Raw genomic sequence first — 26,859 nt, forward strand, 5'->3', positions numbered from 1 at the left:
GGCGTCCCACTGGATGTGAATTCTCCCTGCCCACTGGGTGTGAGTTTTCCTTGCCCTTTTGTGGGTTCTTCCGAGGATGTCGTAGTCATAATGATTTGTGCAGTCCTTTGAGACATTTGTGATTTGGGGCTATATAAATAAACATTGATTGATTGATTGACTTCACACACAACAGTCAATATTTACAAAACTGAAAGGTAGTCTGATGAATAATGATAAAAAAAAGAATCTCAAACTAATTTATAAAACAGAACTTGGGCACAACATTCATTCACTCCAATGTACGTGTGTTGCCCACTTGCTTGTAAATTGATGAAAACGGCTGTGTTTTTGTTTTTAGGTGTCTTGGTCATATCAAATGAAACTTGTAATTTGTTTATTGCAAAATGTAGATTGAAACATTAAAGGTTGACTATGTAGACTTACAAGAAAAAGAATTCCAGCAGTCGATTGCCAGACCGTTGCTAAGTAAAACGGACTCTGCTCTGAACAGAGGACAGCAGAGGAGGACTGCTAAGCAGGATATATACCTTATGTTTCATTTTTAACCGTCATTAACAGCATCATAAATGACTTGTAGCTTGTTACTGCTCTCGTCAAGTTGTAAAAAAAAAAAAAAAGGAACTCCGTAGCACCGAAAGTCCGCGACGATAAACGTGTTTATGACAGACAAGACTACACAAATACACCCACCCTAACAAGTATATGATAAATGTAGACAACTTTTCCTTTTCTTTTACTTTCATACTGCAACAGTGATTGGATGTTTACTGAGGGCTGAGGGGTGTGTGTGTGCTGCGCAGCCTGTGGAATGTTGAATACACGCACAGCGGAGGGAGGGATGAGAGGGAAGCCGACACTACTATATCGTGTGTGTCCTTTTTTTCGGCGGATTTTTACGCTAGTGCAGATCATTTTGTCAACTTGTAATGTTGTGAGTTTATTAAAATGTACTTTCTCAAATTTTGATTTGAGGGGGCAAGACATTTATTTAAGGGGGCTCTGTCCCCTCTTCCCCCTGCGTAGCGCCGGCCATGCCTGCCACTCTCCCAACCACGCCACGGCTCCTCCAGAACTATCCATCCATCCATCCATTTTCTACCGCTTATTCCCTTTCGGGGTCGCGGGGGGCGCTGGTGCCTATCTCAGCAACAATCGGGCGGAAGGCGGGGTACACCCTGGACAAGTCGCCACCTCATCGCAGGGCCAACACAGATAGACAGACAACATTCACACACTAGGGCCAATTTAGTGTTGCCAATCAACCTATCCCCAGGTGCATGTCTTTGGAGGTGGGAGGAAGCCGGAGTACCCGGAGGGAACCCACGCATTCACGGGGAGAACATGCAAACTCCACACAGAAAGATCCCGAGCCTGGATTTGAACCCAGGACTGCAGGACCTTTGTATTGTGAGGCAGACGCACTAACCCCTCTGCCACCGTGAAGCCCCCTCCTCCAGAACTATTGCGTTGAATATTTCTCAACCAAGGCATCAACATCTACCTGTGACCTCAAAGAATCGACACAAGACAAAAAAAACTCCACCATGTCTTCCATACCAAGCCCCTAATGTCATCTGACGCGGGTGCGCCTCATGCCACGCCAGTTCTGCCGCCAAACACCATCCCTAACAATGCATCAGGACCAGGAGAGTTAGAGAGCGGGGAGAGATTTCTTTGCGCAGCAGGAAAAAGTCCCTATGGGACGATTACGCAAGCTACAGCCGATGATATCATCAAATCAGCGTGGACGCGGCAGCGAGCAAAGGAGTGGGCGAGAAGGGATGGGAAGGCTGCGTCGGAACCAGGGAGGGGGTGATCTGCAGTAAGTCCAGCGTAATGGCAAAGGATGACCCCTAATCCTCCCACTGGCCAGCTCTCCGGCTGTTTTTGCCCGCCCCCCCCCCCCCGCCTTTGAGAAGCTTCTATAATGAAACAAAAACCCCTGCAGTGACGAGCATCCACATGACAAAATTACAATCAATTAGGGAGGAAATGCATGCTCACTGCCCACTGATACGGAAAGGCTGAGCAGAGGAGGTGCAGAACCTCGGTCCACATAAATAACGTACATTAACACTGCCGGCGAGGCGGGGGGGGTCGGGGGGTGGGAGGTCAAGCTCGCCCTTGCAGACGTGAGCCCGATATGTGGGAAACACACTCCATGCCGTTTGGTAATGGGACAACTCTTCCACGGCTTAGCATTTTACTTTAAAGGCCTACTGAAAGCCACTACTAGCGACCACGCAGTCTGATAGTTTATATATCAATGATGAAATATTAACATTGCAACACATGCCAATACGGCCGCTTTAGTTGACTAAATTGCGGACATTTTGTTCCAGCCCGATCCCCAGCTATAAGTCGCATAATTCCACAGTATTCTGAACATCTGTGTTGCTGAATCTTCTGCAATTTCTTCAATTGATAATGGAGACGTCAAAGAAGAAAGATGTAGGTGGGATAAGTTGTCTGCTTCAATCGCATAATTCCACAGTATTCTGGACATCTGTGTTGCTGAATCTTTTGCAATTTGTTCAATTAATAATGGAGACGTCAAAGAAGAAAGATGTAGGTGGGATAAGTTGTCTGCTTTAATCGCATAATTCCACAGTATTCTGGACATCTGTGTTGCTGAATCTTTTGCAATTTGTTCAAATAATAATGGAGTCGTCAAAGAAGAAGGAGGTAGGTGGGAAGCGGCGTATTGCGGCCGCCTTTAGCAACGCAAACACAGCCGGTGTTTCCTTGTCTACATTCCCCAAAGTGAAGCTTTACTATGGAACAGAGCGGTCAAGCGGACGTGGTTGTCTACCACATGTCAACCGGCAGGTTTCGGTGAGAAAATTGTAGTGATAGGTCGGCTCTTACCCTAGACATGAGCGGAGCTTGCGTCGTTCCTCGTGCACCTGTCAGTGAATTAGTGAATTATATTTATATGGCGCTTTTCTCTCGTGACTCAAAGCGCTTTACATAGTGAAACCCAATATCAAAGTTACATTTAAACCAGTGTGGGTGGCACTGGGAGCAGGTGGGTAAAGTGTCTTGCCCAAGGACACAGCAGCAGTGACTAGGATGGCGGAAGCGGGAATCGAACCTGCAACCCTCAAGTTGCTGGCACGGCCGCTCTACCAATTGAGCTATACCGCCCCTTTAGCACCGAGACACAGCCGGTGTTTCTTTGTTTGTTGTGAAGCTTTAACACAGAGCGGTCAAGCGGACATGTTTCTCTAAGTCAACCAGCATGTTTTTGGATGGGAAAATTGTGATATTAAGTCGGCTCTTACCGGAGACATCAGTCGATTGCTGGACCTCCTCCTGCAGCAGCTGTCAAAAAAGGCCGCTGTGAGCTTGGCTCCTCCATGGCTTTCTCCAAAGACACTGGCGTTCACCGTGGCCATCCGACTTTGAGGTATGACTTTACCAACCGAGCTATACCGCCCCCGTCAAAGAGGCAGCTGCGGACTCTCTTGCCTCCTCCTGAACGTGGGATGCTTCCACCGTGGAGGAGGGGGAAAAAAATGCTCAGCCCGGCCCCAACAGCTGCCCTTGTCGAGAAACGTGGCTTCCCTCAGAGACACTGGCGGTCACCACACACCTCCGACTTTCAGGTACGACTATATAATCTCACTAAAACACTAGTAGCACAATAAGCAGATAAGTGATTTTCCAGAATTATCCTCGTAAATGTGTCTTTTTTTTTTCTAGTCCTTCACTCTCACTTTCCTCATCCACGAATCTTTCATCCTCGCTCAAATTAATGGGGAAATCGTCGCTTTCTCGGTCCGAATCGCTCTCGCTGCTGGTGGCCATGATTGTAAACAATGTTCAGATGTGAGGAGCTCCACAACCCGGGACGTCACGCGCACATCGTCTGCTACTTCCTGTACAGGCAAGGCTTTTTTATTAGCGACCAAAAGTTGCCAACTTTATCGTGGATGTTCTCTACTAAATCCTTTCAGCAAAAATATGGCGAAATGATCAAGTACGACACATAGAATGGACCTGCTATCCCCGTTTGAATAAGAAAATGTCATTTCAGTAGGCCTTTAACTACACACTTTACTTCAAGATGTGCAGACGTAGGTTTACTTCAGAAGCACGTCTCTCGCAAATGGAGCAGAAGTGAGGGAGATTGATGTCTAAAAAAAAGGCGACGGGGTCACTGTTTGAACATATTCAACAGAGGGGACCTCGGACTCTGTGGTCTTTCTGCTACTTTAAAACGCCGCAAACACGAGCCAATGTTTATATCAACATTTTGCTGTGGGATACACGGGAATAAAAGCAGCAGAAAGGAGTGGAGTTTTTCGTTTTTGTTTTTTTTTATCCCCGGAGGAAAGCGAAGAGGTCACGACCTTACCTTCAAACACGGTCAGCTTGGCGCTGGTGTTGATCTCGCCGGCGCTGTTGGCGGCCGTGCACTCGTAGATGGCCTCGTCTCTGTGCGTACGCAGGGGCTGGATGCGCAGCACCGATCCCGAGCCGTCGTCAAACTCAATCACCTGGGAGGAGAAGCAAAAAGGTCAGCAGGGTGATTCGTCTTTCTTTTTTTTTTTTTTTTTTGTCACTTTATTGCATTCCACCTAGGGCTGGGCGATATATGGATGTACTCGATATATAGCGATATAGAAAATGATATTCGAGTTGCAGTTGCTTTTAGCTGCGGGCATCACACTACAGCGGGTACGCTACACTGCCCCCTTTAGGTAGTCCCTGGCTACCTAAATTAAAAGGATACAAAAATCATGCAATAAAATTATGACGATAAAATCATACTACAGCATGTCATAAAATTAAGAAAAGTCAGAAAATACAACCACACCTCATTTGCATCATCACACAAAGACAATACAAGCTCTTGTTCACATCCGTCATCATTTGTCAAAACAACCATGATTTTAACAGACACACCTCAAAATTTACAACACACAACAACAGCAGTCACGTTTTCGTCTACCGTAAAGCAGTTTGTCTGCCGTACACAGCAATGTTGTGACACTCCCAAACAGGACAATACTGCCATCTACTGTACATGCATACATCTATTGCCTTTAGAGAAGTGGTTCTTAACTTTTTCGTAGCCCCTGTGAACATTTTTTTTAATTCAAGTACACGTCTGTCATCATTTGTAAAAACAACCATGATTTTAACAGACACACCTCAGAATTTACAACAAAAATGCTGTCATGGATGAATAAAATACACATTTAGTTGATCTGGCAAACATAGTGGCCACCTTATTGACCGTGTGAGCAGCTTTGATTGCTCCAAAGCCACTTTTTAACTTCAATTGTCATAAAATACCCTTTTGTGGACACATACTTGATATACAATACAACCACACCTCATTTGCATCATCACACAAAGACAATACATGCTCTTGTTCACATCTGTCATCATTTGTCAAAACAACCATGATTTTAACAGACACACCTCAAAATTTACAACACACAACAACAGCAGTCACGTTTTCGTCCACCGTAAAGCAGTTTGTCTGCCGTAAACAGCAATGTTGTGACACTCCCAAACAGGACAATACTGCCATCTACTGTACATGCATACATCTATTGCTTTTAGAGAAGTGGTTCTTAACTTTTTCGTAGCCCCTGTGAACATTTTTTTAATTCAAGTACACGTCTGTCATCATTTGTAAAAACAACCAAGATTTTAACAGACACACCTCAGAATTTACAAAAAAAAAGCTGTCATGGATGAATATAATACACATTAAGTTGATGTGTCAAACATAGTGGCCACCTTATTGACCGTGTGAGCAGCTTTGATTGCTCCAAAGCCACTTTTTAACTTCAATTGTCATAAAATGCCCTTTTGTGGACACATACTTAATATACAATACAACAACACCTCATTTACATCATCACACAAAGACAATACATGCTCTTGTTCACATCTGTCATCATTTGTCAAAACAACCATGATTTTAACAGACACACCTCAAAATTTACAACACACAACAACAGCAGTCACATTTTCGTCTACTGTAAAGCAGTTTGTCTGCCGTAAACAACAATGTTGTGACACTCCCAAACAGGACAATACTGCCATCTACTGTACATGCATACATCTATTGCTTTTAGAGAAGTGGTTCTTAACTTTTTCGTAGCCCCTGTGAACATTTTTTTAATTCAAGTACACGTCTGTCATCATTTGTAAAAACAACCATGATTTTAACAGACACACCTCAGAATTTACAACAAAAATGCTGTCATGGATGAATAAAATACACATTTAGTTGATCTGTCCAACATAGTGGCCACCTTATTGACCGTGTGAGCAGCTTTGATTGCTCCAAAGCCACTTTTTAACTTCAATTGTCATAAAATGCCCTTTCATGGACACATACTTAATATACAATACAACCACACCTCATTTGCATCATCACACAAAGACAATACATGCTCTTGTTCACATCCGTCATCATTTGTAAAAACAACCATGATTTTAACAGACACACCTCAAAATTTACAACACACAACAACAGCAGTCACGTTTTCGTCTACCGTAAAGCAGTTTGTCTGCCGTAAACAGCAATGTTGTGACACTCTTAAACAGGACAATACTGCCATCTACTGTACATGCATACATCTATTGCTTTTAGAGAAGTGGTTCTTAACTTTTTCGTAGCACCTGTGAAAAATTTTTTTAATTCAAGTTCACATCTGTCATCATTTGTAAAAACAACCAAGATTTTAACAGACACACCTCAGAATTTACAACAAAAATGCTGTCATGGATGAATAAAATACACATTTAGTTGATCTGGCAAACATAGTGGCCACCTTATTGACCGTGTGAGCAGTTTTGATTGCTCCAAAGCCACTTTTTAACTTCAATTGTTAATGAAGAGTCATCTGTTAGACTTTTCAAGTTTCAAATGTGTGTGTGTGTGTGTGTGTGTGTGTGTGTGTTCTGGCAATGTTTACTTAATGGGGACATCGCTCTGTTTACACAGTCACCTTCAGGGGACCTCTGACGGTATGGGGACAACAGAAAAAAAAAAAAAACAGGTCCCCTAAAGGGAAACCTTTTAAATGATAGATCCATTCTGAAGATGCCTAAGTGATTTCTAAAATAGTAGAGTAAGACTGCGATGAGGTGGCGACATGTCCAGGGTGTAACCCGCCTTCCGCCCGAATGTAGCTGGGATAGACTCCAGCGACCCCCCCCCGCCACCCCAAAAGGGGAAAAGCGGTAGGAAATGGATGGATGGATTGATGGGCACTTGACAGCGTTGTGTTATTTGTGTCCAAAAAGGCTCTTTCAACATTCTGGGTTGCCTACCCCTGCGTTGGTGGAAAAGCAGCAAATGAGTGAAAGCGACAGAAACGTTGCCATGGAGACGAGGGTTTTCTTACAACGCGACACCTGTCCGTCAGTAATAACAGTCCCTGATAACCTGGACCAATTCAAATTGTTTTTTTTTTTATTTTTAATGTTTAATTTGCATTGCCTCACACGATGAACACTACATACATTTCTATATGAGGCCGTCAGCTGTCTCTTTTTTGCGCTCGCTATCCAGTTACTTTCCCGGCTATTAGCCGTTGACCGCCCTGTTACTGTAGGGAGGGAAAGCGGAACGACACACATTGCGGAAATAACTTTATTCTGCATGTGTCGGCTAATTACAAATATATCCCATGCTGAGGAGTATGCAAATTATTTTTTAGGAAATATTTTCTTGCGGCCCAGCTTCACCCACACTCTGCATCCTAGATAGATAGATAGATAGATAGATAGATAGATAGATAGATGGATAGATAGATAGAAAGATAGATAGCTAGATAGAGAACCGAGCATGAGACAATCAATGACGCCAGAACGACCACCTGAAAAACCTGGCTTAAATAGTTGTCATGATTGACAACAGGTGTGTGAACAGCAGTTTTTTATTCATTCAAAAAATTTCAGGTTAATTTCTCTTCTTGGCAAACTCATCCAGGTAAAACCTGTTTGCGGGCCGGATTTTTCTGTTTGAATTATATTTATATAGCGCTTTTCTCTAGTGAATCAAAGCGATTTAGCATAGTGAAACCCAATATCTAAGCTACATTTAAACCAGTATAGGTGGCACTGGGAGCAGGTGGGTAAAGTGTCTTGCCCAAGGACACAACGGACGTGACTAGGATGGTAGAAGGTGGGGATTGAACCAGTAACCCTCAGATTACTGGCACAGCCACTCTACCAACTTCGCCCCGCCGTCCCTTAACAGTTGTCACGATTGACAACAGGTGCGTGAACAGCAGTTTTTCTATTCATTCAAAAATGTAAGGTTAATTTCTCTTCTCGGCAAATTCATCCAGGTAAAACCTGTTTGCGGGCCGGATTTTTTTGTGTGAATTATATTTATATAGCGCTTTTCTCTAATGGCTCAAAGCGCTTTTACATAGTGAAACCCAATATCTAAGCGACATGTAAACCAGTGTGGGTGGCACTGGGAACAGGTGGGTAAAGTGTCTTGCCCAAGGACACAACGGACGTGACTAGGATGGTAGAAGGTGGGGATTGAACCAGTAACCCTCAGATTACTGGCACAGCCACTCTACCAACTTCGCCCCGCCGTCCCCTAATAGTTGTCATGATTGACAACAGGTGTGTGAACAGCAGTTTTTCTATTCATTCAAAAATTTAAGGTTAATTTCTCTTCTCGGCAAACTCATCCAGGTAAAACCTGTTTGCGGGCCGGATTTTTTTGTGTGAATTATATTTATATAGCGCTTTTCTCTAGTGACTCAAAGCGCTTTTACATAGTGAAACCCAATATCTAAGGTACATGTAAACCAGTGTGGGTGGCACTGGGAGCAGGTGGGTAAAGTGTCTTGCCCAAGGACACAACGGACGTGAGTAGAATGGTAGAAGGTGGGGATTGAACCAGTAACCCTCAGATTACCGGCACAGCCACTCTATCAACTTCGCCCCGCCGTCCCCTAATAGTTGTCATGATTGACAACAGGTGTGTGAACAGCAGTTTTTTTTTTCATTAAAAAATTTCAGGTTAATTTCTCTTCTCGGCAAACTCATCCAGGTAAAACCTGGTTGGGGGCTGGATTTTTTTGTGTGAATTATATTTATATAGCGCTTTTCTCTAGTGACTCAAAGCGCCTTTACATAGTGAAACCCAATATCTAAGCTACATGTAAACCCGTGTGGGTGGCACTGGGAGCAGGTGGGTAAAGTGTCTTGCCCAAGGACACAACGGACGTGACTAGGATGGTAGAAGGTGGGGATTGAACCAGTAACCCTCAGATTACTGGCACAGCCACTCTACCAACTTCGCCCCGCCGTCCCCTAATAGTTGTCATGATTGACAACAGGTGTGTGAACAGCAGTTTTTCTATTCATTCAAAAATTTAAGGTTAATTTCTCTTCTCGGCAAACTCATCCAGGTAAAACCTGTTTGCGGGCCGGATTTTTTTGTGTGAATTATATTTATATAGCGCTTTTCTCTAGTGACTCAAAGCGCTTTTACATAGTGAAACCCAATATCTAAGCTACATGTAAACCAGTGTGGGTGGCACTGGGAGCAGGTGGGTAAAGTGTCTTGCCCAAGGACACAACGGACGTGAGTAGAATGGTAGAAGGTGGGGATTGAACCAGTAACCCTCAGATTACCGGCACAGCCACTCTATCAACTTCGCCCCGCCGTCCCCTAATAGTTGTCATGATTGACAACAGGTGCGTGAACAACAGTTTTTCTATTCATTCAAAAATGTAAGGTTAATTTCTCTTCTCGGCAAACTCATCCAGGTAAAATCTGTTTGGGGGCCGGATTTTTTTGTGTGAATTATATTTATATAGCGCTTTTCTCTAGTGACTCAAAGCGCTTTTACACAGTGAAACCCAATATCTAAGCCACATTCAAACTTCCAAGTCTGAGTCCATGGTTCTCGCCCGGAAAAGGGTGGAGTGCCATCTCCGGGTTGGGGAGGAGACCCTGCCCCAAGTGGAGGAGTTCAAGTCCCTAGGAGAGTTGTTCATGAGTTAGGGAAGAGTGGATCGTGAGATCGACAGGCGGATCGGTGCGGCGTCTTCAGTAATGCGAACGTTGTATCGATCCGTTGTGGTGAAGAAGGAGCTGAGCCGGAAGGCAAAGCTCTTAATTTACCGGTCGATCTACGTTCCCAACCTTACCTATGGTCATGAGCTTTGGGTCATGACCGAAAGGATAAGATCACGGGTACAAGCGGCCCAAATGAGTTTCCAGGTCTCTCCCTTAGAGATAGGGTGAGAAGCTCTGTCATCCGGGAGGAACTCAAAGTAAAGCCGCTGCTCCTTCACATGGAGAGGAGCCAGATGAGGTGGTTCGGGCATCTGGTCAGGATGCCACCCGAACGCCTCCCTAGGGAGATGTTTAGGGCAAGTCCAACAAGAAAGGAGAACAGGGGAAGGCTATGTCTCCCGGCTGGCCTGGGAACGCCTCGGGATCCCCCGGGAAGAGTTGGACGAAGTGGCTGGGGAGAGGGAAGTCTGGGCTTCCCTCGCGACCAGACCTCAGATAAGCGGAAGAAGATGGATGGATGGATGGACATTTAAACCAGTGTGGGTGGCACTGGGAGCAGGTGGGTAAAGTGTCTTGCCCAAGGACACAACGGCAGTGACTAGGATGGCGGAAGCAGGGATCCAACCTGGAACCCTCGAGTTCCCGGCACGGCCACTCCACCAACCGAGCTATACCCCCTGATCCGGCCCTCAAGCTGTACGTTCGACACCCCTGGCATTACCCAATCGCAGTTTTATTCGGCTCCAGGAGAAACTATGGTAAGAAAACAGTGCCGGTTTCCACCGGAGGTACCTTTTTTTGTTGGTGGCTTCAAAGGCGAGGGGGAGAGTAAGTCATACATCAAAGGCATGGGTGGAAATGATAGCCGAGGAGCAGAGTAAGAGAGATGCGGGTGTGAGAAGACAGAAATATGGAGTATATCAACCAAGATGGAGGAAGATTAAAGCCAAGGGAAGCCTGCATGTCTTGCCGGGGGAGGTAAAGCCAGAGGTTGGAAGCGCGTTGGCCGCCAGGTGGATCAATGCTAATGCGAGGCGGCGCGCAAATCCACTTCACACCCATTTGTCCTGCACGAATGAGTGCGGGCTTACCTCGAAGCGCTGCGAGCTGACTTTCTTGCCCTTTTTCATCCAGGTGATCCTGGGCTTGGGCTCCCCCGCGGCCTGGCACACGAACGAGGCCACCCCGCCCGAGATGCCCGTCTGGTCCTCGGGGGATTTGACGAAAGTTGGCAGACCTGCAGAAAGAAGGGGCAGACGGTGGTGGTGAGACGCGAGAAAGGGGATGATAAAAACAACACGTGTGCGCACACCATCGTGGTGTCTACACCTCTGCTGGTTTAAAGTACCAGGAGAGTGGAACAAGAAGTTGAAGTTAAAGTACCACTGATACTCACACACACACTAGGTGTGGTGGAATGTAGCCTCTGCATTTGACCCGTCACCTTGTTCCAACCCCTGTGGGGTGAGGGGAGCAGTGAGCAGCAGTGGTGGCCAGTCCGTAGTGGATCTAACATAATAGTGTGAGAGTCCAGTCCATAGTGAATTTAAAATAATAGTGAGAGTCCAGTCCATAGTGGATCTAACATAATATTGTGAAAGTCCAGTCCATAGTGGATCTAACATAATAGTGTGAGAGTCCAGTCCATAGTGGATCCAACATACTAGTGAGAGTCCAGCCCATAGTGGATCTAACATAATAGTGAGAGTCCAGTCCATAGTGGATCCAACATACTAGTGAGAGTCCAGTCTATAGTGGATGTAACATAATAGTGTGAGAGTCCAGTCCCTAGTGGATCTAGTTAATAGTGTGAGAGTCCAGTCCATAGTGGATCTAACATACTAGTGAGAGTCCAGTCCATAGTGGATCCAACATAATAGTGTGAGTCCAGTCCATAGTGGGTCTAACATGATAGTGTGAGAGTCCAGTCCATAGTGGATTTAACATAATAGTGTGAGAGTCCAGTCCATAGTGGATCTAACATGATAGTGAGAGAGTCCAGTCCATAGTGGATCCAACATAATAGTGTGAGAGTCCAGTCCATAGTGGATCTAACATAATACTGTAACAGTCCAGTTCATAGTGGATCTAACGTAATAGTGTGGGAGTCCTGTCCATAGTGGATCTAACATAATAGTGTGAGTCCAGTCCATAGTGGATCTAACATAATAGTGTGAGAGTCCAGTCCATAGTGGATCTAACATAATAGTGTGAGTCCAGTCCATAGTGGATCTAACATAATAATGAGAGTCCAGTCCATAGTGGATCTAACATAATATTGTGTGAGTCCAGTCCATAGTGGATCTAACATAATATTGTGAGAGTCCAGTCCACAGTGGATCTAACATAATAGTGAGAGAGTCCATTCCATAGTGGATCTAACATAATAGTGTGAGTCCAGTCCATAGTGGATCTAACATAATAGTGTGAGACTCCAGTCCATAGTGGATCTAACATAATAGTGTGAGAGTCCAGTCCATAGTGGATCTAACATAATAGTGTGAGAGTCCAGTCCATAGTGGATCTAACAATATTCAGTGTTTTATCGTTCATAGCTAAAATTTTAAATCCCACATTCTCTATTATGGGTGTCTAATTCAGTAAAAAAAAAGTGTAAAATTACATTTAGTTTTTTAAGGCGGCCCGTCATAACGTTTTTAGCATTCAATCCGACATTATTGTGTGGTTCTGTATTATTCCATTTTCCATCCATTTTTTACCGCTTATTCCCTTTCGGGGTCGCGGGGGGCGCTGGCGCCTATCTCAGCTACAATCGGGCGGAAGGCAGGGTACACCCTGGACAAGTCGCCACCTCATCGCAGGGCCAACACAGATAGACAGACAACATTCACACTCACATTCACACACTAGTGTTCCTAAAAATAAATACGCCGGCCCTCAGACACATTTGTTTCTCTAAATTTGGCCCCCTAAGTCAAAATAATTGCCCAGGCCTGCATTCGTGTGTTGGAGTTCAAACTAAAAAAAAAAGTTGTTTTCCCTGTAAAGTGTGTTGGAAAGTCCCTGGCTGACATGTGAAGCACAGGCCAAGACAAATGTGAAAACACATGTTTTTTTAAAAATACCTGCTTTCACGCCAACGCCCCGACCACGTTGTCGTTACGGACGCTGGTTTTACCGCACTCCACTTTCGCCTTGGACGTGTTTACCTTCACTGAGCGCCACGCCCGCCATGACGGCACCATGGCGTCACATAACCTCGGCCCTCACAATAATAATAATAATTAAAATAATAGTAATAATATTAGTTCAAATCTGGCTTCAATAGCTATACCCAACCGATTTCGGGAGGTGCGGGGGTTGGGGGGCGTGGTTGGGGGGCGGGGTGTTGTTGGGGTGGTGGTTAAGAGGGGAGGACTATATAGTCGTAATGGTTTGTGCAGCCCTTTGAGACATTTGTGATTTAGGGCTATATAAATAAACATTGATTGATTGATTGATTGATTTACAGCTATGCATCCATCCATTTTCTACCGCTTATTCCCTTTGGGGTCGCGGGGGGCGCTGGTGCTTATCTCGGCTACAATCGGGTGGAAGGCAGAATGTGTAGATTTCTTTATTTATAATTGAATCACTTGTTTATTATTTATTATTATCACCAGTTGATCTGCCGCTTCTTTTCTTTTTTCTCCTATGTCCCCCCCCACTCCCTTGTGGAGGGGGTCCGGTCCGATGACCATGGATGAAGTACTGGCTGTCCAGAGTCGAGACCCAGGATGGACCGCTCGCCTGTTTATCGGTTGGGGACATCTCTACGCTGCTGATCCGCCTCCGCTTGAGATGGTTTCCTGTGGACGGGACTCTCGCTGCTGTCTTGGAGCCGCCTTGAACTGAACTCTCGCGGCTGTGTTGGAGCCACTATGGATTGAACTTTCACAGTATCATGTTAGACCCGCTCGACATCCATTGCTTTCGGTCCCCTAGAGGGGGGGGGTTGCCCACATCTGAGGTCCTCTCCAAGGTTTCTCATAGTCAGCATTGTCACTGGCGTCCCACTGGATGTGAATTCTCCCTGCCCACTGGGTGTGAGTTTTCCTTGCCCTTTTGTGGGTTCTTCCGAGGATGTCGTAGTCGGAATGGTTTGTGCAGCCCTTTGAGACATTTGTGATTTGGGGCTATATAAATAAACATTGATTGATTGATTGATTGATTGATATTTTTCAACAAGTTTTTAGTTATTTTTATACCTTTTTTTCCAAATAGTTCAAGAAAGACCACCACAAATGAGCAACATCTTGCACTGTTATACAATTTAATAAATCAGAAACTGATGACATAGTGCTGTATTTGACCTCTTTGTCTTTTTTTTTTTTAAACCAAAAATGCTTTGCTCTGATTAGGGTGTACTTGAATTAAAAAAAATGTTCACAGGGGGTACATCACTGAAAAGAGGTTGAGAACCACTGCCATAAAGGAATGGAACGACCTCACAACAAACTATAAAAGTCTAACAGATTATTCTTCATTCACAATTGAAGTTAAAAAGTGGCTTTGGAGCAATCAAATCTGCTCACACGGTCAATAAGGTGGCCACTATGTTTGCCAGATCAACTAAATGTGTATTTTATTCATCCATGACAGCATTTTTGTTGTAAATTCTGAGGTGTGTCTGTAAAAATCATGGTTGTTTTTACAAATGATGACAGATGTGTACTTGAATTAAAAAAAATGTTCACAGTGGCTACAAAAAGGTTGAGAACCACTTCTCTAAAAGCCATAGATGTTATTGTCATATATGCATGTACAGTAGATGGCAGTATTATCCTGTTTAGGAGTGTCACAACATTGCTGTTTACGGCAGACGAACTGCTTTACGGTAGACGAAAACGTGACTGCTGTTGTTGTGTGTTGTTGCTGCACCGAGAGGACGTCAACGATACTGCCTAACAATAAACCCACATAAGAAACCAAGAACTCGCCCTCGATCATTCTACAGTTATAACGTCATTGGGCGGTCACGCTGTTTATATTGTAGGAAGGCAGACGTGAAAACTAGCTGTCCCACGTCACTCGGACTTGCATGGAGCTGGAGAGGGCGTGGCCTCCCGCTCCGCCTGAATTTCGGGAAATTTACGGGAGAAAATTTGTCCCGGGAGGTTTTCAGGAGAGGCGCTGAATTTCGGGAGTCTCCCGGAAAATCCAGGAGGGTTGGCATGTATGGCTATACCTGCTCGCTTTACATCTCCAGAGTCATTAGAGGGAGAGTGGACAAGTCCACCCCGCAAAAACACACACACACACACACACACACACACACACACACACACACACACACACACACACACACACACACACACACACACACACACACACACACACACACACACACACACACACACACACACACACACACACACACACACGTACTAAATGGGGACCAAGTTGTTGTTCCGGACTTGTGGGGACCACCCTTCATTAGAGGGGGAGTGGACAAGTCCACCCCGTAGAAACACACACACACACACACACACACACACACGTACTAAATGAGGACCAAGTTGTTGTTCAGGACTTGTGGGGACCACCCTTCATTAGAGGGGGAGTGGACAAGTCCACCCCGTAGAAACACACACACACACACACACACACACACACACACACACACACACACACACACACACACACACACACACACACACACACACACACACACGTACTAAATGGGGACCAAGTTGTTGTTCAGGACTTGTGGGGACCACCCTTTCTACAGGTTGTGGAGGCATAAAAAAATGAGGTAAAATGTCCACTGCCCAGTTAGCTCATACACGTCTTTAAATCTCTGGATTGATGAAGTAATGTGCTGATCATACTTACTGGGGACCCTGGGGATTAGAGTTAATATGATCCATGGGGACCAAATTTAAATCATTTTGCATAATTCACACAAATTTGTACGTGACTACTGAGGACCATAAAAAAAAATCTAATTAAATATGAACTGATCCTCGGAATACAGCAATACAGGTGTCCTCTTACAGGACAGGTGGAAGTGATTAACTATACACGGAAGAAATGTGAGCAGAGCAGCGAGTGCAGTACCAGCTACAACCCGATGAGGGGGCTGCTGTGCAAATGTCTCACACTCAAAGTAACTAGTAAACATGTTTTATGGGCCAAAGCTTAAAAATCACCTGGGCATCTTCAGAATGGATCCGACTATCATTTTAAAAGGATTCCCTTTAGGGGACCTGTTGTTTTTTTTTGGGTCCCCATACCATCAGAAGTCCCATAAAAGTGACTGTGTAAACAGAGTGATGTCCCCATTAAGTAAACATTGGCAGAACACACACACACACACTTGAAACTTGAAAACTCTAACAGATGACTATTCATTAACAAGTGAAGTTAAAAAGTGGCTTTGGAGCAATCAAAGCTGCTCACACGGTCACTAAGGTGGCCACTATGTTTGACAGACAGACAGACGGATAGATAGATAGATAGCTAGATAGATAGATAGATAGATAGATAGATAGATAGATAGATAGATAGATAGATAGATAGATAGATAGATAGATAGATAGATAGATAGATGGATAGATAGATGGATAGATAGATAGATAGATAGATAGCGAGATAGATAGTACTTTGTGGATTCCTTCAGGAGAGTTCTCTCAGAAAAATTAAAAGATATATAACATGTCGGTCGCAGGCAAGCAAAATGACACTGAGGCCATTGGGAACTTTGCACAAACAATCGCTCAAAATCCTTAACCGAATACCACAACACCACCATCACTATTTAGTTCTCCAAAAATATAGATTTTTAAATTTAGCTAACATTCAATACCAATGCCCCATGGAATCCTAAATAACACTACACCGGCGCCACTTAAGCACTTTGTCCAGTTTACATCTGCTGTGACAACTAGAAACACACGAGCCTCCACCAGGGGGCAGTGTAGCGTACCCAGATGTAAAACATCTTTTGCACAAACAGCTTTTTCTTAAAAAGCCATAAAGGAATGGAACGACCTCACAACAAACTTAAAAAGTCTAACAGATTATTCTTCATTCACAATTGAAGTTAAAAAGTGGCTTTGAAGCAATCAAAGCTGCTCACACGGTCAATAAGGTGGCCACTATGTTTGACACATCAACTAAATGTGTATTTTATTCATCCATGACAGCATTTTTGTTGTAAATTGTGAGGTGTGTCTGTTAAAATCATGGTTGTTTTTATAAATGATGTCAGATGTGAACAAGAGCATGTATTGTCTAGTTATGATGTAAAGGAAGGGTGGTTGTATTGTATATTAAGTATGTGTACATGAAAGGGCATTTTATGACAATTGAAGTTAAAAATTGGCTTTGAAGCAATCAAATCTGCTCACACGGTCAATAAGGTGGCCACTATGTTTGCCAGATTAACTTAATGTGTATTTTATGACAGCATTTTTGTTGTAAATTGTGAGGTGTGTCTGTTAAAATCATGGTTGTGTTTACAAATGATGACAGATGTGAACAAGAGCATGTATTGTCTTTTTGTGATGATGTAAAGGAAGGGTGGTTGTATTGTATGTTAAGTATGTGTACATGAAAGGGCATTTTATGACAATTGAAGTTAAAAAGTAGCTTTGAAGCAATCAAATCTGCTCACACGGTCAATAAGGTGGCCACTATGTTTGACACATCAACTAAATGTGTATCTTATTCATCCATGACAGCATTTTTGTTGTAAATTGTGAGGTGTGTCTGTTAAAATCATGGTTGTTTTTACAATTGATGACAGATGTGAACAAGAGCATGTATTGTTTAGTTATGATGTAAAGGAGGGGTGGTTGTATTGTATATTAAGTATGTGTCCATGAAAAGGGATTTTATGACAATTGAAGTTAAAAAGTGGCTTTGAAGCAATCAAAGCTGCTCACACGGTCACTAAGGTGGCCACTATATTTGCCAGATTAACTTAATGTGTATTTTAAGACAGCATTTTTGTTGTAAATTGTGTCCATGTAAGGGCATTTTATGACTTTTCTTAATTCGATTACATGCTACGGTATGATTTTATTGGATGATTTTTGTATCCCTTTCATTTAGGTAGCCAAGGACTGCAGATGGACATGAGCTATTTAGCTATAATCTGGTACAGAACATATCTGTCTTTGAGCTGTATATTTCTGTGCATTGTCCCTTCGAATAAAGACTAAACACACACACACATTACGCTGTGTACACCGAGGGTATACACGGGAATACTCTGGCATTAGCTGGCACCGCTTCCTTTCCACAACAACACCGGGGTGAGGAAGAGAATGACTAATTAAAACTTGCCGTCATTTTTTTTTTTTTTTTAATCCACTTCTCAGAACGGAGCCGGCGCACGGAATTTCCTGCAATAGTCATTACGTGCTATAATGAGGAAAACGCCGCACCTCCAACAAACCCCCCAGGGAAAAATGCGGTGCAACCGGGTGGCACTAATTGCCTTTATTATGAGCGACAACAGCACGTGTACTAATAAACGCCAGCGACACACACTGCAATACAGAGTTTCCACCGACATGTGATGGATCGCGGTGCGTCGCCATCCCATTCCTAACCCATAAGGTTCGATATGATGTCGGTCCACTTTTTGCAGATATTTCCAGTTTCACACTACAGTCAACGCATGCTGAGGATTTCAATCATCAATCAATCAATCAATGTTTATTTATATAGCCCCAAATCACAAATGTCTCAAAGGACTGCACTAATCATTACGACTACAACATCCTCGGAAGAACCCACAAAAGGGCAAGGAAAACTCACACCCAGTGGGCTGGGAGAATTCACTTCCAGTGGGACGCCAGTGACAATGCTGACTATGAGAAACCTTGGAGAGGACCTCAGATGTGGGCAACCCCCTCCCCTCTAGGGGACCGAAAGCAATGGATGTGGAGCGGGTCTAACATGATACTGTGAAAGTTCAATCCATAGTGGCTCCAACACAGCCGCGAGAGTTCAGTTCAAGCGGATCCAAGACAGCAGCGAGAGTCCCGTCCACAGGAGACCATCTCAAGCGGAGGCGGGTCAGCAGCGTAGAGATGTCCCCAACCGATACAGGCGAGCGGTCCATCCTGGGTCCCGACTCTGGACAGCCAGTACTTCATCCATGGTCATCGGACCGGACCCCCTCCACAAGGGAAGGGGGGACATAGGAGAAATAAAAGAAGCGGCAGATCAACTGGTCTAAAAAGGAGGTCTATTTAAAGGCCAGAGTATACAGATGAGTTTTAAGGTGAGACTTAAATGCTTCTACTGAGGTAGCATCTCGAACTGTTACCGGGAGGGCATTCCAGAGTACTGGAGCCCGAACGGAAAACGCTCTATAGCCCGCAGACTTTTTTTGGGCTCTAGGAATCACTAATAAGCCGGAGTCTTTTGAAGGCAGATTTCTTGCCGGGACATATGGTACAATACAATCGGCAAGATAGGATGGAGCTAGACCGTGTAGTATTTTATACGTAAGTAGTAAAACCTTAAAGTGCACAGGAAGCCAGTGCAGGTGAGCCAGTACAGGCGTAATGTGATCAAACTTTCTTGTTCTTGTCAAAAGTCTAGCAGCCGCATTTTCAACAATTGCATTTGAAAGGTGTTTCCCGACATATCAGCGCTAGGTACCAAATTCTGTACTTTTATAGGTACCGACCCAGTAGAAGCATTTAAGTCTCACCTTAAAACTCATCTGTATACTCTAGCCTTTAAATAGACCTCCTTTTTAGACCAGTTGATCTGCCGCTTCTTTTCTTTCTCCTATGTCCCCCCCTCCCTTGTGGAGGGGGTCCGGTCCGATGACCATGGATGAAGTACTGGCTGTCCAGAGTCGAGACCCAGGATGGACCGCTCGTCGGGACCCAGGATGGACCGCTCCTCTCGATATGGAGGTGCACCGGCTTTACTTTGAGCTCCTCCCGGATGGCAGAGCTTCTCACCCTATCTCTTAAGGAGAGCCCCGCCACACGGCGGAGGCAACTCATTTGGGCCGCTTGTATCCGTGGTCTTATTCTTTCGGTCATGACCCAAAGTTCGTGACCATAGGTGAGGATGGGAACATAGATCGACCGGTAAATTGAGAGCTTTGCCCTCCGGCTCAGCTCCTTCTTCACCACAACGGATCGGTACAACGCCTGTCGATCTCACCATCCACTCTTCCCTCACTCGTGAACAAGACTCCTAGGTGTTTGAACTCTTCCACTTGGGGCAGGGTCTCCTCCCTAACCCGGAGATGGCACTCCACCCTTTTCCGGACGAGAACCATGGACTCGGACTTGGAGGTGCTGATTCTCATTCCGGTCACTTCATACTCGGCTGCGAACCGATCCAGTGAGAGCTGAAGATCCCGGCCAGATGAAGCCATCAGGACCACATCATCTGCAAAAAGCCGAGACCTAATCTCGCGGCCACCAAACCGGAACCCCTCAATGCCTTGACTGCGCCTAGAAATTGTGTCCATAAAAGTTATGAAAAGAATCGGTGACAAAGGGCAGCCTTGGCGGAGTCCAACCCTCACTGGAAACGTGTCCGACTTACTGCCGGCAATGCGGACAAAGCTCTGACACTTATCGTACAGGGAGCGGACCGCCACAATCAGACAGTCCGATACCCCATACTCTCTGAGCACTCTCCACAGGACTTCCCGAGGGACATTGTCGAATGCCTTCTCCAAGTCCACAAAGTACATGTAGACTGGTTGGGCAAACTCCCATGCACCCTCAAGAACCAATCAATCAATCAATCATTACAAAGGGCAGTAGGTCAACAAGAGTTGTCGTTGTGGCTGTATTAACGTTGCGGCTGCTATAGCAGTTATTATTATTATTATTAGTTTGACGAACATGCGTCTGAACCTCAAATTTTATAAGGTAATGATCGGACATTACTTTAGTATACGGGAGTATCGTAACTTTGGAAACGGTGATACCCGTGACAAGCACTAGGTCTATCGTATTACCGTTGCGATGCATGGGTTCATTTATTATTTGTGTAAGACCACAGCTATCAATTATAGTCTGGAACGCTACGCACGGTGGGTCCGATGGGGTATTCATATGGATATTAAAGTCCCCCATTATAATTATATTATCGGCGTGCGTCACTAGATCAGCAATGAACTCTGAGAATTCATTGACAAAGTCCGAATAGGGCCCTGGGGGGCGGTAGATAACAGCCAGGCATAGAGGCAGCGGTGTGACAGACCTCATAGTAAGCACCTCAAACGATTTATATTTATTATTTATGTTAGGACTAAGGTTAAAGTTTTCGTTGTATATTAGTGCGACCCCCCCACCCCTTTTAAGGGGACGGGCAATATGTGCATGTGTAAAGTTCGAACCCTGCCGAGAGTATAGAGCTGGTCCACAGTTCCCCGACCAGGACAAAAACCACACTGTTCCTCCTCTCCAGTACACCTGAATAATCCTTACCGGGAAGGCTGAGGCTAAACATTATCATATGCATAATTGCATTATTTTCTTTTTAAAAGCAGACTTGCTCATTAAATTGTCTATACAACACAAAAGTACGAGTGTGAAAGCCCCCTCAAAAAATTAAAACAAAAAAAAAGCATACAACGTGCAAATCCAACTTGTTCACCGGAATAAACGCGACAACTTTCCTGCTGAGAAGTCCAAGCGGATTAATCCGCCATGAACGGGATGTCACTTAGTGCACATTGCTCGGCGGTGTTAGACTTAAAATAATTTAAATGCAAAAGGAATTAAACACTTTGACTGCAGTTTAAAAACACAGTAAGAAGTGTACTACAGTCCACACACACACACACACACACACACACACACACACACACACACACACACACACACACACACACACACACACACACACACACACACACACACACACACACACACACACACACACACACACACACACACGCATCACGTGACTTGTGCCTCCCTTCTTTTGTTCTCAAACCCGGCTGACATTTGTGTGATATTTTGGTCCCCGGTCGTCGCAGTGAAAAAATATTTAGAGTGCAAGCACACAACACCCGAATCCTTTTGTGCGGCATCAGACTGTGACTGCAGGCAGCGCTAATGATCGGAACCTGATAAGCTCTTAAGAGCGTATGCAAGAGCATGCGCCGGCGCGTGCAAAAGGGCGCCGCCTCGGCATCCTAAAGACCTGATTATCGCCGTTCTGACTGGGAGAGTCCGTCCGCCAACATCTGTCTGTGACGGCTCGTTTAAGATAAAGCGGGGCCAGGCTTTTTCGCCTTGTTGCCATGGCGGCGGATCAGACACTAAACAAGGCTCAAATTAAAGATGCAGGCTGTGCGGTGCAAGACATTTAAAAATCACCAGACTTTGTTGGATAAGTGGATGAGCCTCAACCCCCTGAAGCCAGGGGCTATGTTTCTAGGCAATCACCAAAATAAATACAGTTGTTTCCCCTGCATTTACAAGGTGTGCGTTATTAAGATTTAAATAAATACCATGCAGCGTATCCCCCAGAAAATGTGTTAGTTAAGGTGGTGACTCTAAAGGGGGACGGAGGGGGTGGGTGGATGTAAGAAACAGCGTAACCCTGCCTCCACAGCCTGGGAGGGCAATAGACTACAGACTGTGGTGAAGTAGGCCGGCTTCGTCGCGTAAAGAAGCCTACAATCTTTGGATATATTTTCCGCTCCAAATGCTGAATGCCGATATACGATAAATACCTCGATACTTTTTCCGTAAAGTAAAAATAATACACAAAAGAGTCCTAGTTACCTGAGACACTAAGTATGTTATTATTATGACATGGGTCAATATTTTGACTTACTAATTTACTCAATCAAAATAATGAAAACATTACTAAGTCAAAATAATGACTTAATAAGTCAAATTAATGACTGGGGCCACATGCTGACATAAGCTCAACTCATCATGCTTAATTTAATATAGCATTTGGAAAGCCTGTAGTTGATTTTTATTATGTAAATGTTGTATTTTTAATCAACATGTGATAGCAGGGACCCTGCCATTCAAAAATAGGCTGCTATATTACTAATGATTAATGTAACTCTATCTGAAAAAAATAGTACAATAGCAACAGGAGAGACTATTCATCCCTGAACACCATGGAGTTCATGTAGGCTTTATGATGCACTTACATTATTATATCAAAGACAGCTTCAGGAAACTCTTCATTCTTCAACACAGCTCAAACCACACAGAAAAAGGTCAAGTGAAATGACTTAGTCGTTAGCTGTAGGTCAATAATGCTTGTCTTTCTCTCAGACGGACAGGGCTTTGTTGTCCGTTTAAAGTGGGGCGCACACGCAAGCAGGTACACACACCACACAGTGAGCTAACGTTACCCTAAAAGCTAATTAGCCTTCACCTCAAGAACTGCGAGCGAGCTGAACTGCCACTTGTGTTTCTAGAACGTCAACAGGCTCATAGTGATGTTACTAGTAGTTGACTGGGAGGTGTTTTTTATAATTTGGGGAGAGCCCGCTGCCTTATGCTCACCTGCAAAACACCTATCTTCTCACCCGCGCCGTCTCTCCTCTCTGCCTGCCTCTGTCGTGAACACTGACTCCACGCGCTCTGAATACGCACTGCTGATTGGCTGTTACATGCGCTCTAAATACGCACTGCTGATTGGCTGTTACCGCTCTGCGTGTAACCAATCAGATGAGAACGACCCATGGATTGGCTAAGATATTGGAACCTACGTTGGCGAACCCGTCTGAAAACGACCCATGAATTGGCTAAGACATTGGAACCTACGTTGGCAAACCCGTCAGAGGACGACCCATGGATTGGCTATGACATTGGAACCTACGTTGGCAAACCCGTCTGAGGACGACCCATGGATTGGCTAAGACATTGGAACCTACGTTGGCGAACCCGTCTGAAGACGACTCATGGATTGGCTAAGACATTGGAACCTACGTTGGCGAACCTGTCTGAGGACGACCTATGGATTGGCCAAGACATAGGAACCTACGTTGCCGAACCCATCTGAGAGCGACCAGTGGATTGGCTAAGATATTGGAACCTACGTTGGCGAACCCGTCTGAGGACGACCCATGGATTGGCTAAGACATTGGAACCTACGTTGGCGAACCAGTCTGAAGACGACTCATGGATTGGCTAAGACATTGGAACCTACGTTGGCGAACCTGTCTGAGGACGACCCATGGATTGGCTAAGACATTGGAACCTACGTTGGCGAACCCGTCTGAGGACGACCCATTGATTGGCTAAGACATTGGAACCTACATTGGCGAACCCATCTGAGGACGACCCATGGATTGGCTAAGACATTGGAACCTACGTTGGCGAACCAGTCTGAGGACGACCTATGGATTGGCTAAGACATAGGAACCTACGTTGGCGAACCCGTCTGAGAACGACCCATGGACTGGCTAAGATATTGGAACCTACGTTGGCGAACCCGTCTGAGGACGACCCATGGATTGGCTAAGACATTGGAACCTACGTTGGCGAACCCGTCCGAAAACGACCCATGAATTGGCTAAGACATTGGAACCTACGTTGGCAAACCCGTCTGAGGACGACCAATGGATTGGCAAAGACATTGGAACCTACGTTGGCAAACCCGTCTGAAGACAGCCCATGGATTGGCTAAGACATTGGAATCTACGTTGGCGAACCCATCTGAAGACGACCCATGGATTGGCTAAGAAATTGGAACCTACGTTGGCGAACCCGTCTGAGGACTACCCATGGATTGGCTAAGACATTGGAACCTACGTTGGCGAACCCGTCTGAGGACGACCCATAGATTGGCTAAGGCATTGGAACCTCCGTTGGCGTTCCCGTCTGAGGACGACCCATGGATTGGCTACGACATAGTAACTTACGTTGGCCAACCCGTCTGAGAACGACCCATGGATTGGCTAAGACATTGGAACCTACGTTGGCAAACCCGTCTGAGGATGACCCATGGATTGGGTAAGACATTGGAACCTACGTTGGCGAACCCGTCTGAGGACGACCCATGGATTGGGTAAGACATTGGAACCTATGTTGGTGAACCCGTCTGAGGACGACCCTTGGATTGGGTAAGACATAGGTCCGAGCCGCGGGCAGAACGGAAACCAGCGCGCTTACTTCTACCTAAAAGCTAGTGTGCTGGCAATTTAGCAGTTAATGCTAGATAGCATTTAACAAAGAGATTGCTAGGTGGCAGTTAACACTGATCACTATCTGGCATCAAGGACGGAACATCGCGTCCTAGCAGCTATGCGCTGATCTCTAGCAGGCTAATCGTTAGTTGGCAGCTCGCCCGCAGATTGCAAGCCAGCAGCTAATGCAGAGATTGCTCGCTAGAAGTTAAACCTGATCACTATCTAGAAAACTTGCAGCTAATGCGTGGGTCAGGGGTGTCAAACTCATTTTAGATGGGGGGAAGAATCTACTCCCAAGTGGCCCGGACTAGTAAAATCAAGGTACGATACCTTAAAAATAGAATAGAATAGAAGTACTTTATTGATCCCTGGGGGATCAATAAAGGGTTCAATCATTTCTGGGAGAAACAAAGACAACTTCAAATTTGTTTTCTTTGTTTGGCAGCTAAACTCAGCATTGTAAACACACAAAAGTCGACACAAGTCAGTCACAGAATGTGAAAAATGTGTGTGTGGTGAACCCAAAACACGCAGGCACACACACACACACCTACTCAGTGGCCTAGTGGTTAGAGTGTCCGCCCTGATACGGGTAGGTTGTGAGTTCAAACCCCGGCCGAGTCATACCAAAGACTATAAAAATGGGACCCATTACCTCCCTTCTTGGCACTCAGCATCAAGGGTTGGAATTGGGGGTTAAATCACCAAAAATGATTCCCGGGCGCGACCACCGCTGTTGCTCACTGCTCCCCTCACCTCCCAAGGGGTGATCAAGGGTGATGGGTCAAATGCAGAGAATAATTTTGCCACACCTAGTGTGTATGTGACTATCATTGGTACTTTACCTTAACAGAAACACACACGGGGTGATAGCGCTCTGACAAAAGACTAGAAAGTTCTATTTGGACGAGGACTGGGTGTTCCCGCATCAGCGGCAGTCGAGGTTATAACGCTGTTAGGTTTTGTCGCTTCTTTTCCTAAAGCCTTTTTTTCCCCCCACAGCCTTGTGTCCCATTTCCTCGGCTGTCAGGCACTTGTCACTTGAAGACGATGGCAGGGATGAGGTGAAGAACACATAAGCCTACCTATGCAAATCGTCTCTCTCTCTAGGTTTTTTTTTTTTTCTTTTCCCGCACGGCAAGAATGCTCCAAAGTCACTATCTTGACACTCGTGTCTTTAACACATGCTCGTGCCCGGGCGCCGTTCGCCAGAACTGTCAGCACAGGAGCTTGCGAGGCATGTCGGGATCTGGGGGTTGGTGAGTACTTGGCTCGTGTTTGAGACGAGGCGCTGAGTTGGATGAAGAGGTCAGGTTATGGTGGTCGTGATTTCAAAAAAATAAAAGTAAAAAATAGACAACGTGAATCATTGTAATTGCAGGAGAAGACAGATCCAAACTTGTTCTGTAGGATTATTAGGTATCTTCTAGTCCTCCGGTTTGTTTGGCTTTAACATGTCGATAGAGTCAGGCGATGGTTATGACATGAAGCATTATTAAGTTCCACTAGGTGTGGAACTTAATAATCCCCTTGTTCCACCTCCTACGAGGTGAGGGGAGCAGTGAGCAGCAGCGGTGGCCACGCTCGGGAATCATTTTTGATGCTTTAACCCCCAATTCCAACCCTTGATGCTGAGTGCCAAGCAGGGAGGTAATGGCTCCCATTTTTATAGTCTTTGGTATCTCACAACCTTCTAGTCTCAGGCCCCCGTTTACACTAAGGTTATCCGGGG

General features: G+C 45.0%; 1 protein-coding gene across 18 annotated transcripts in view; it reads right to left on the minus strand.

Annotated features, from left to right (window-relative positions):
- LOC133568754 (receptor-type tyrosine-protein phosphatase F-like) overlaps positions 1 to 26,859 on the minus strand; it is a 621,387-nt gene that overhangs the window by 287,870 nt on the left and 306,658 nt on the right. For all 18 annotated transcript variants that reach the window (XM_061920870.1, XM_061920869.1, XM_061920884.1 and 15 more), the window contains 2 exons: positions 11,116 to 11,261; positions 4,364 to 4,505 (listed from right to left, as the gene is read on the minus strand). In XM_061920870.1, coding sequence (XP_061776854.1) covers positions 4,364 to 4,505; positions 11,116 to 11,261 — 288 coding nt within the window. The remainder of the gene's footprint in view (positions 1 to 4,363; positions 4,506 to 11,115; positions 11,262 to 26,859) is intronic.

The sequence above is a fragment of the Nerophis ophidion genome, linkage group LG14, assembly GCF_033978795.1.
Source record: "Nerophis ophidion isolate RoL-2023_Sa linkage group LG14, RoL_Noph_v1.0, whole genome shotgun sequence".
NCBI lineage: Eukaryota > Metazoa > Chordata > Actinopteri > Syngnathiformes > Syngnathidae > Nerophis > Nerophis ophidion.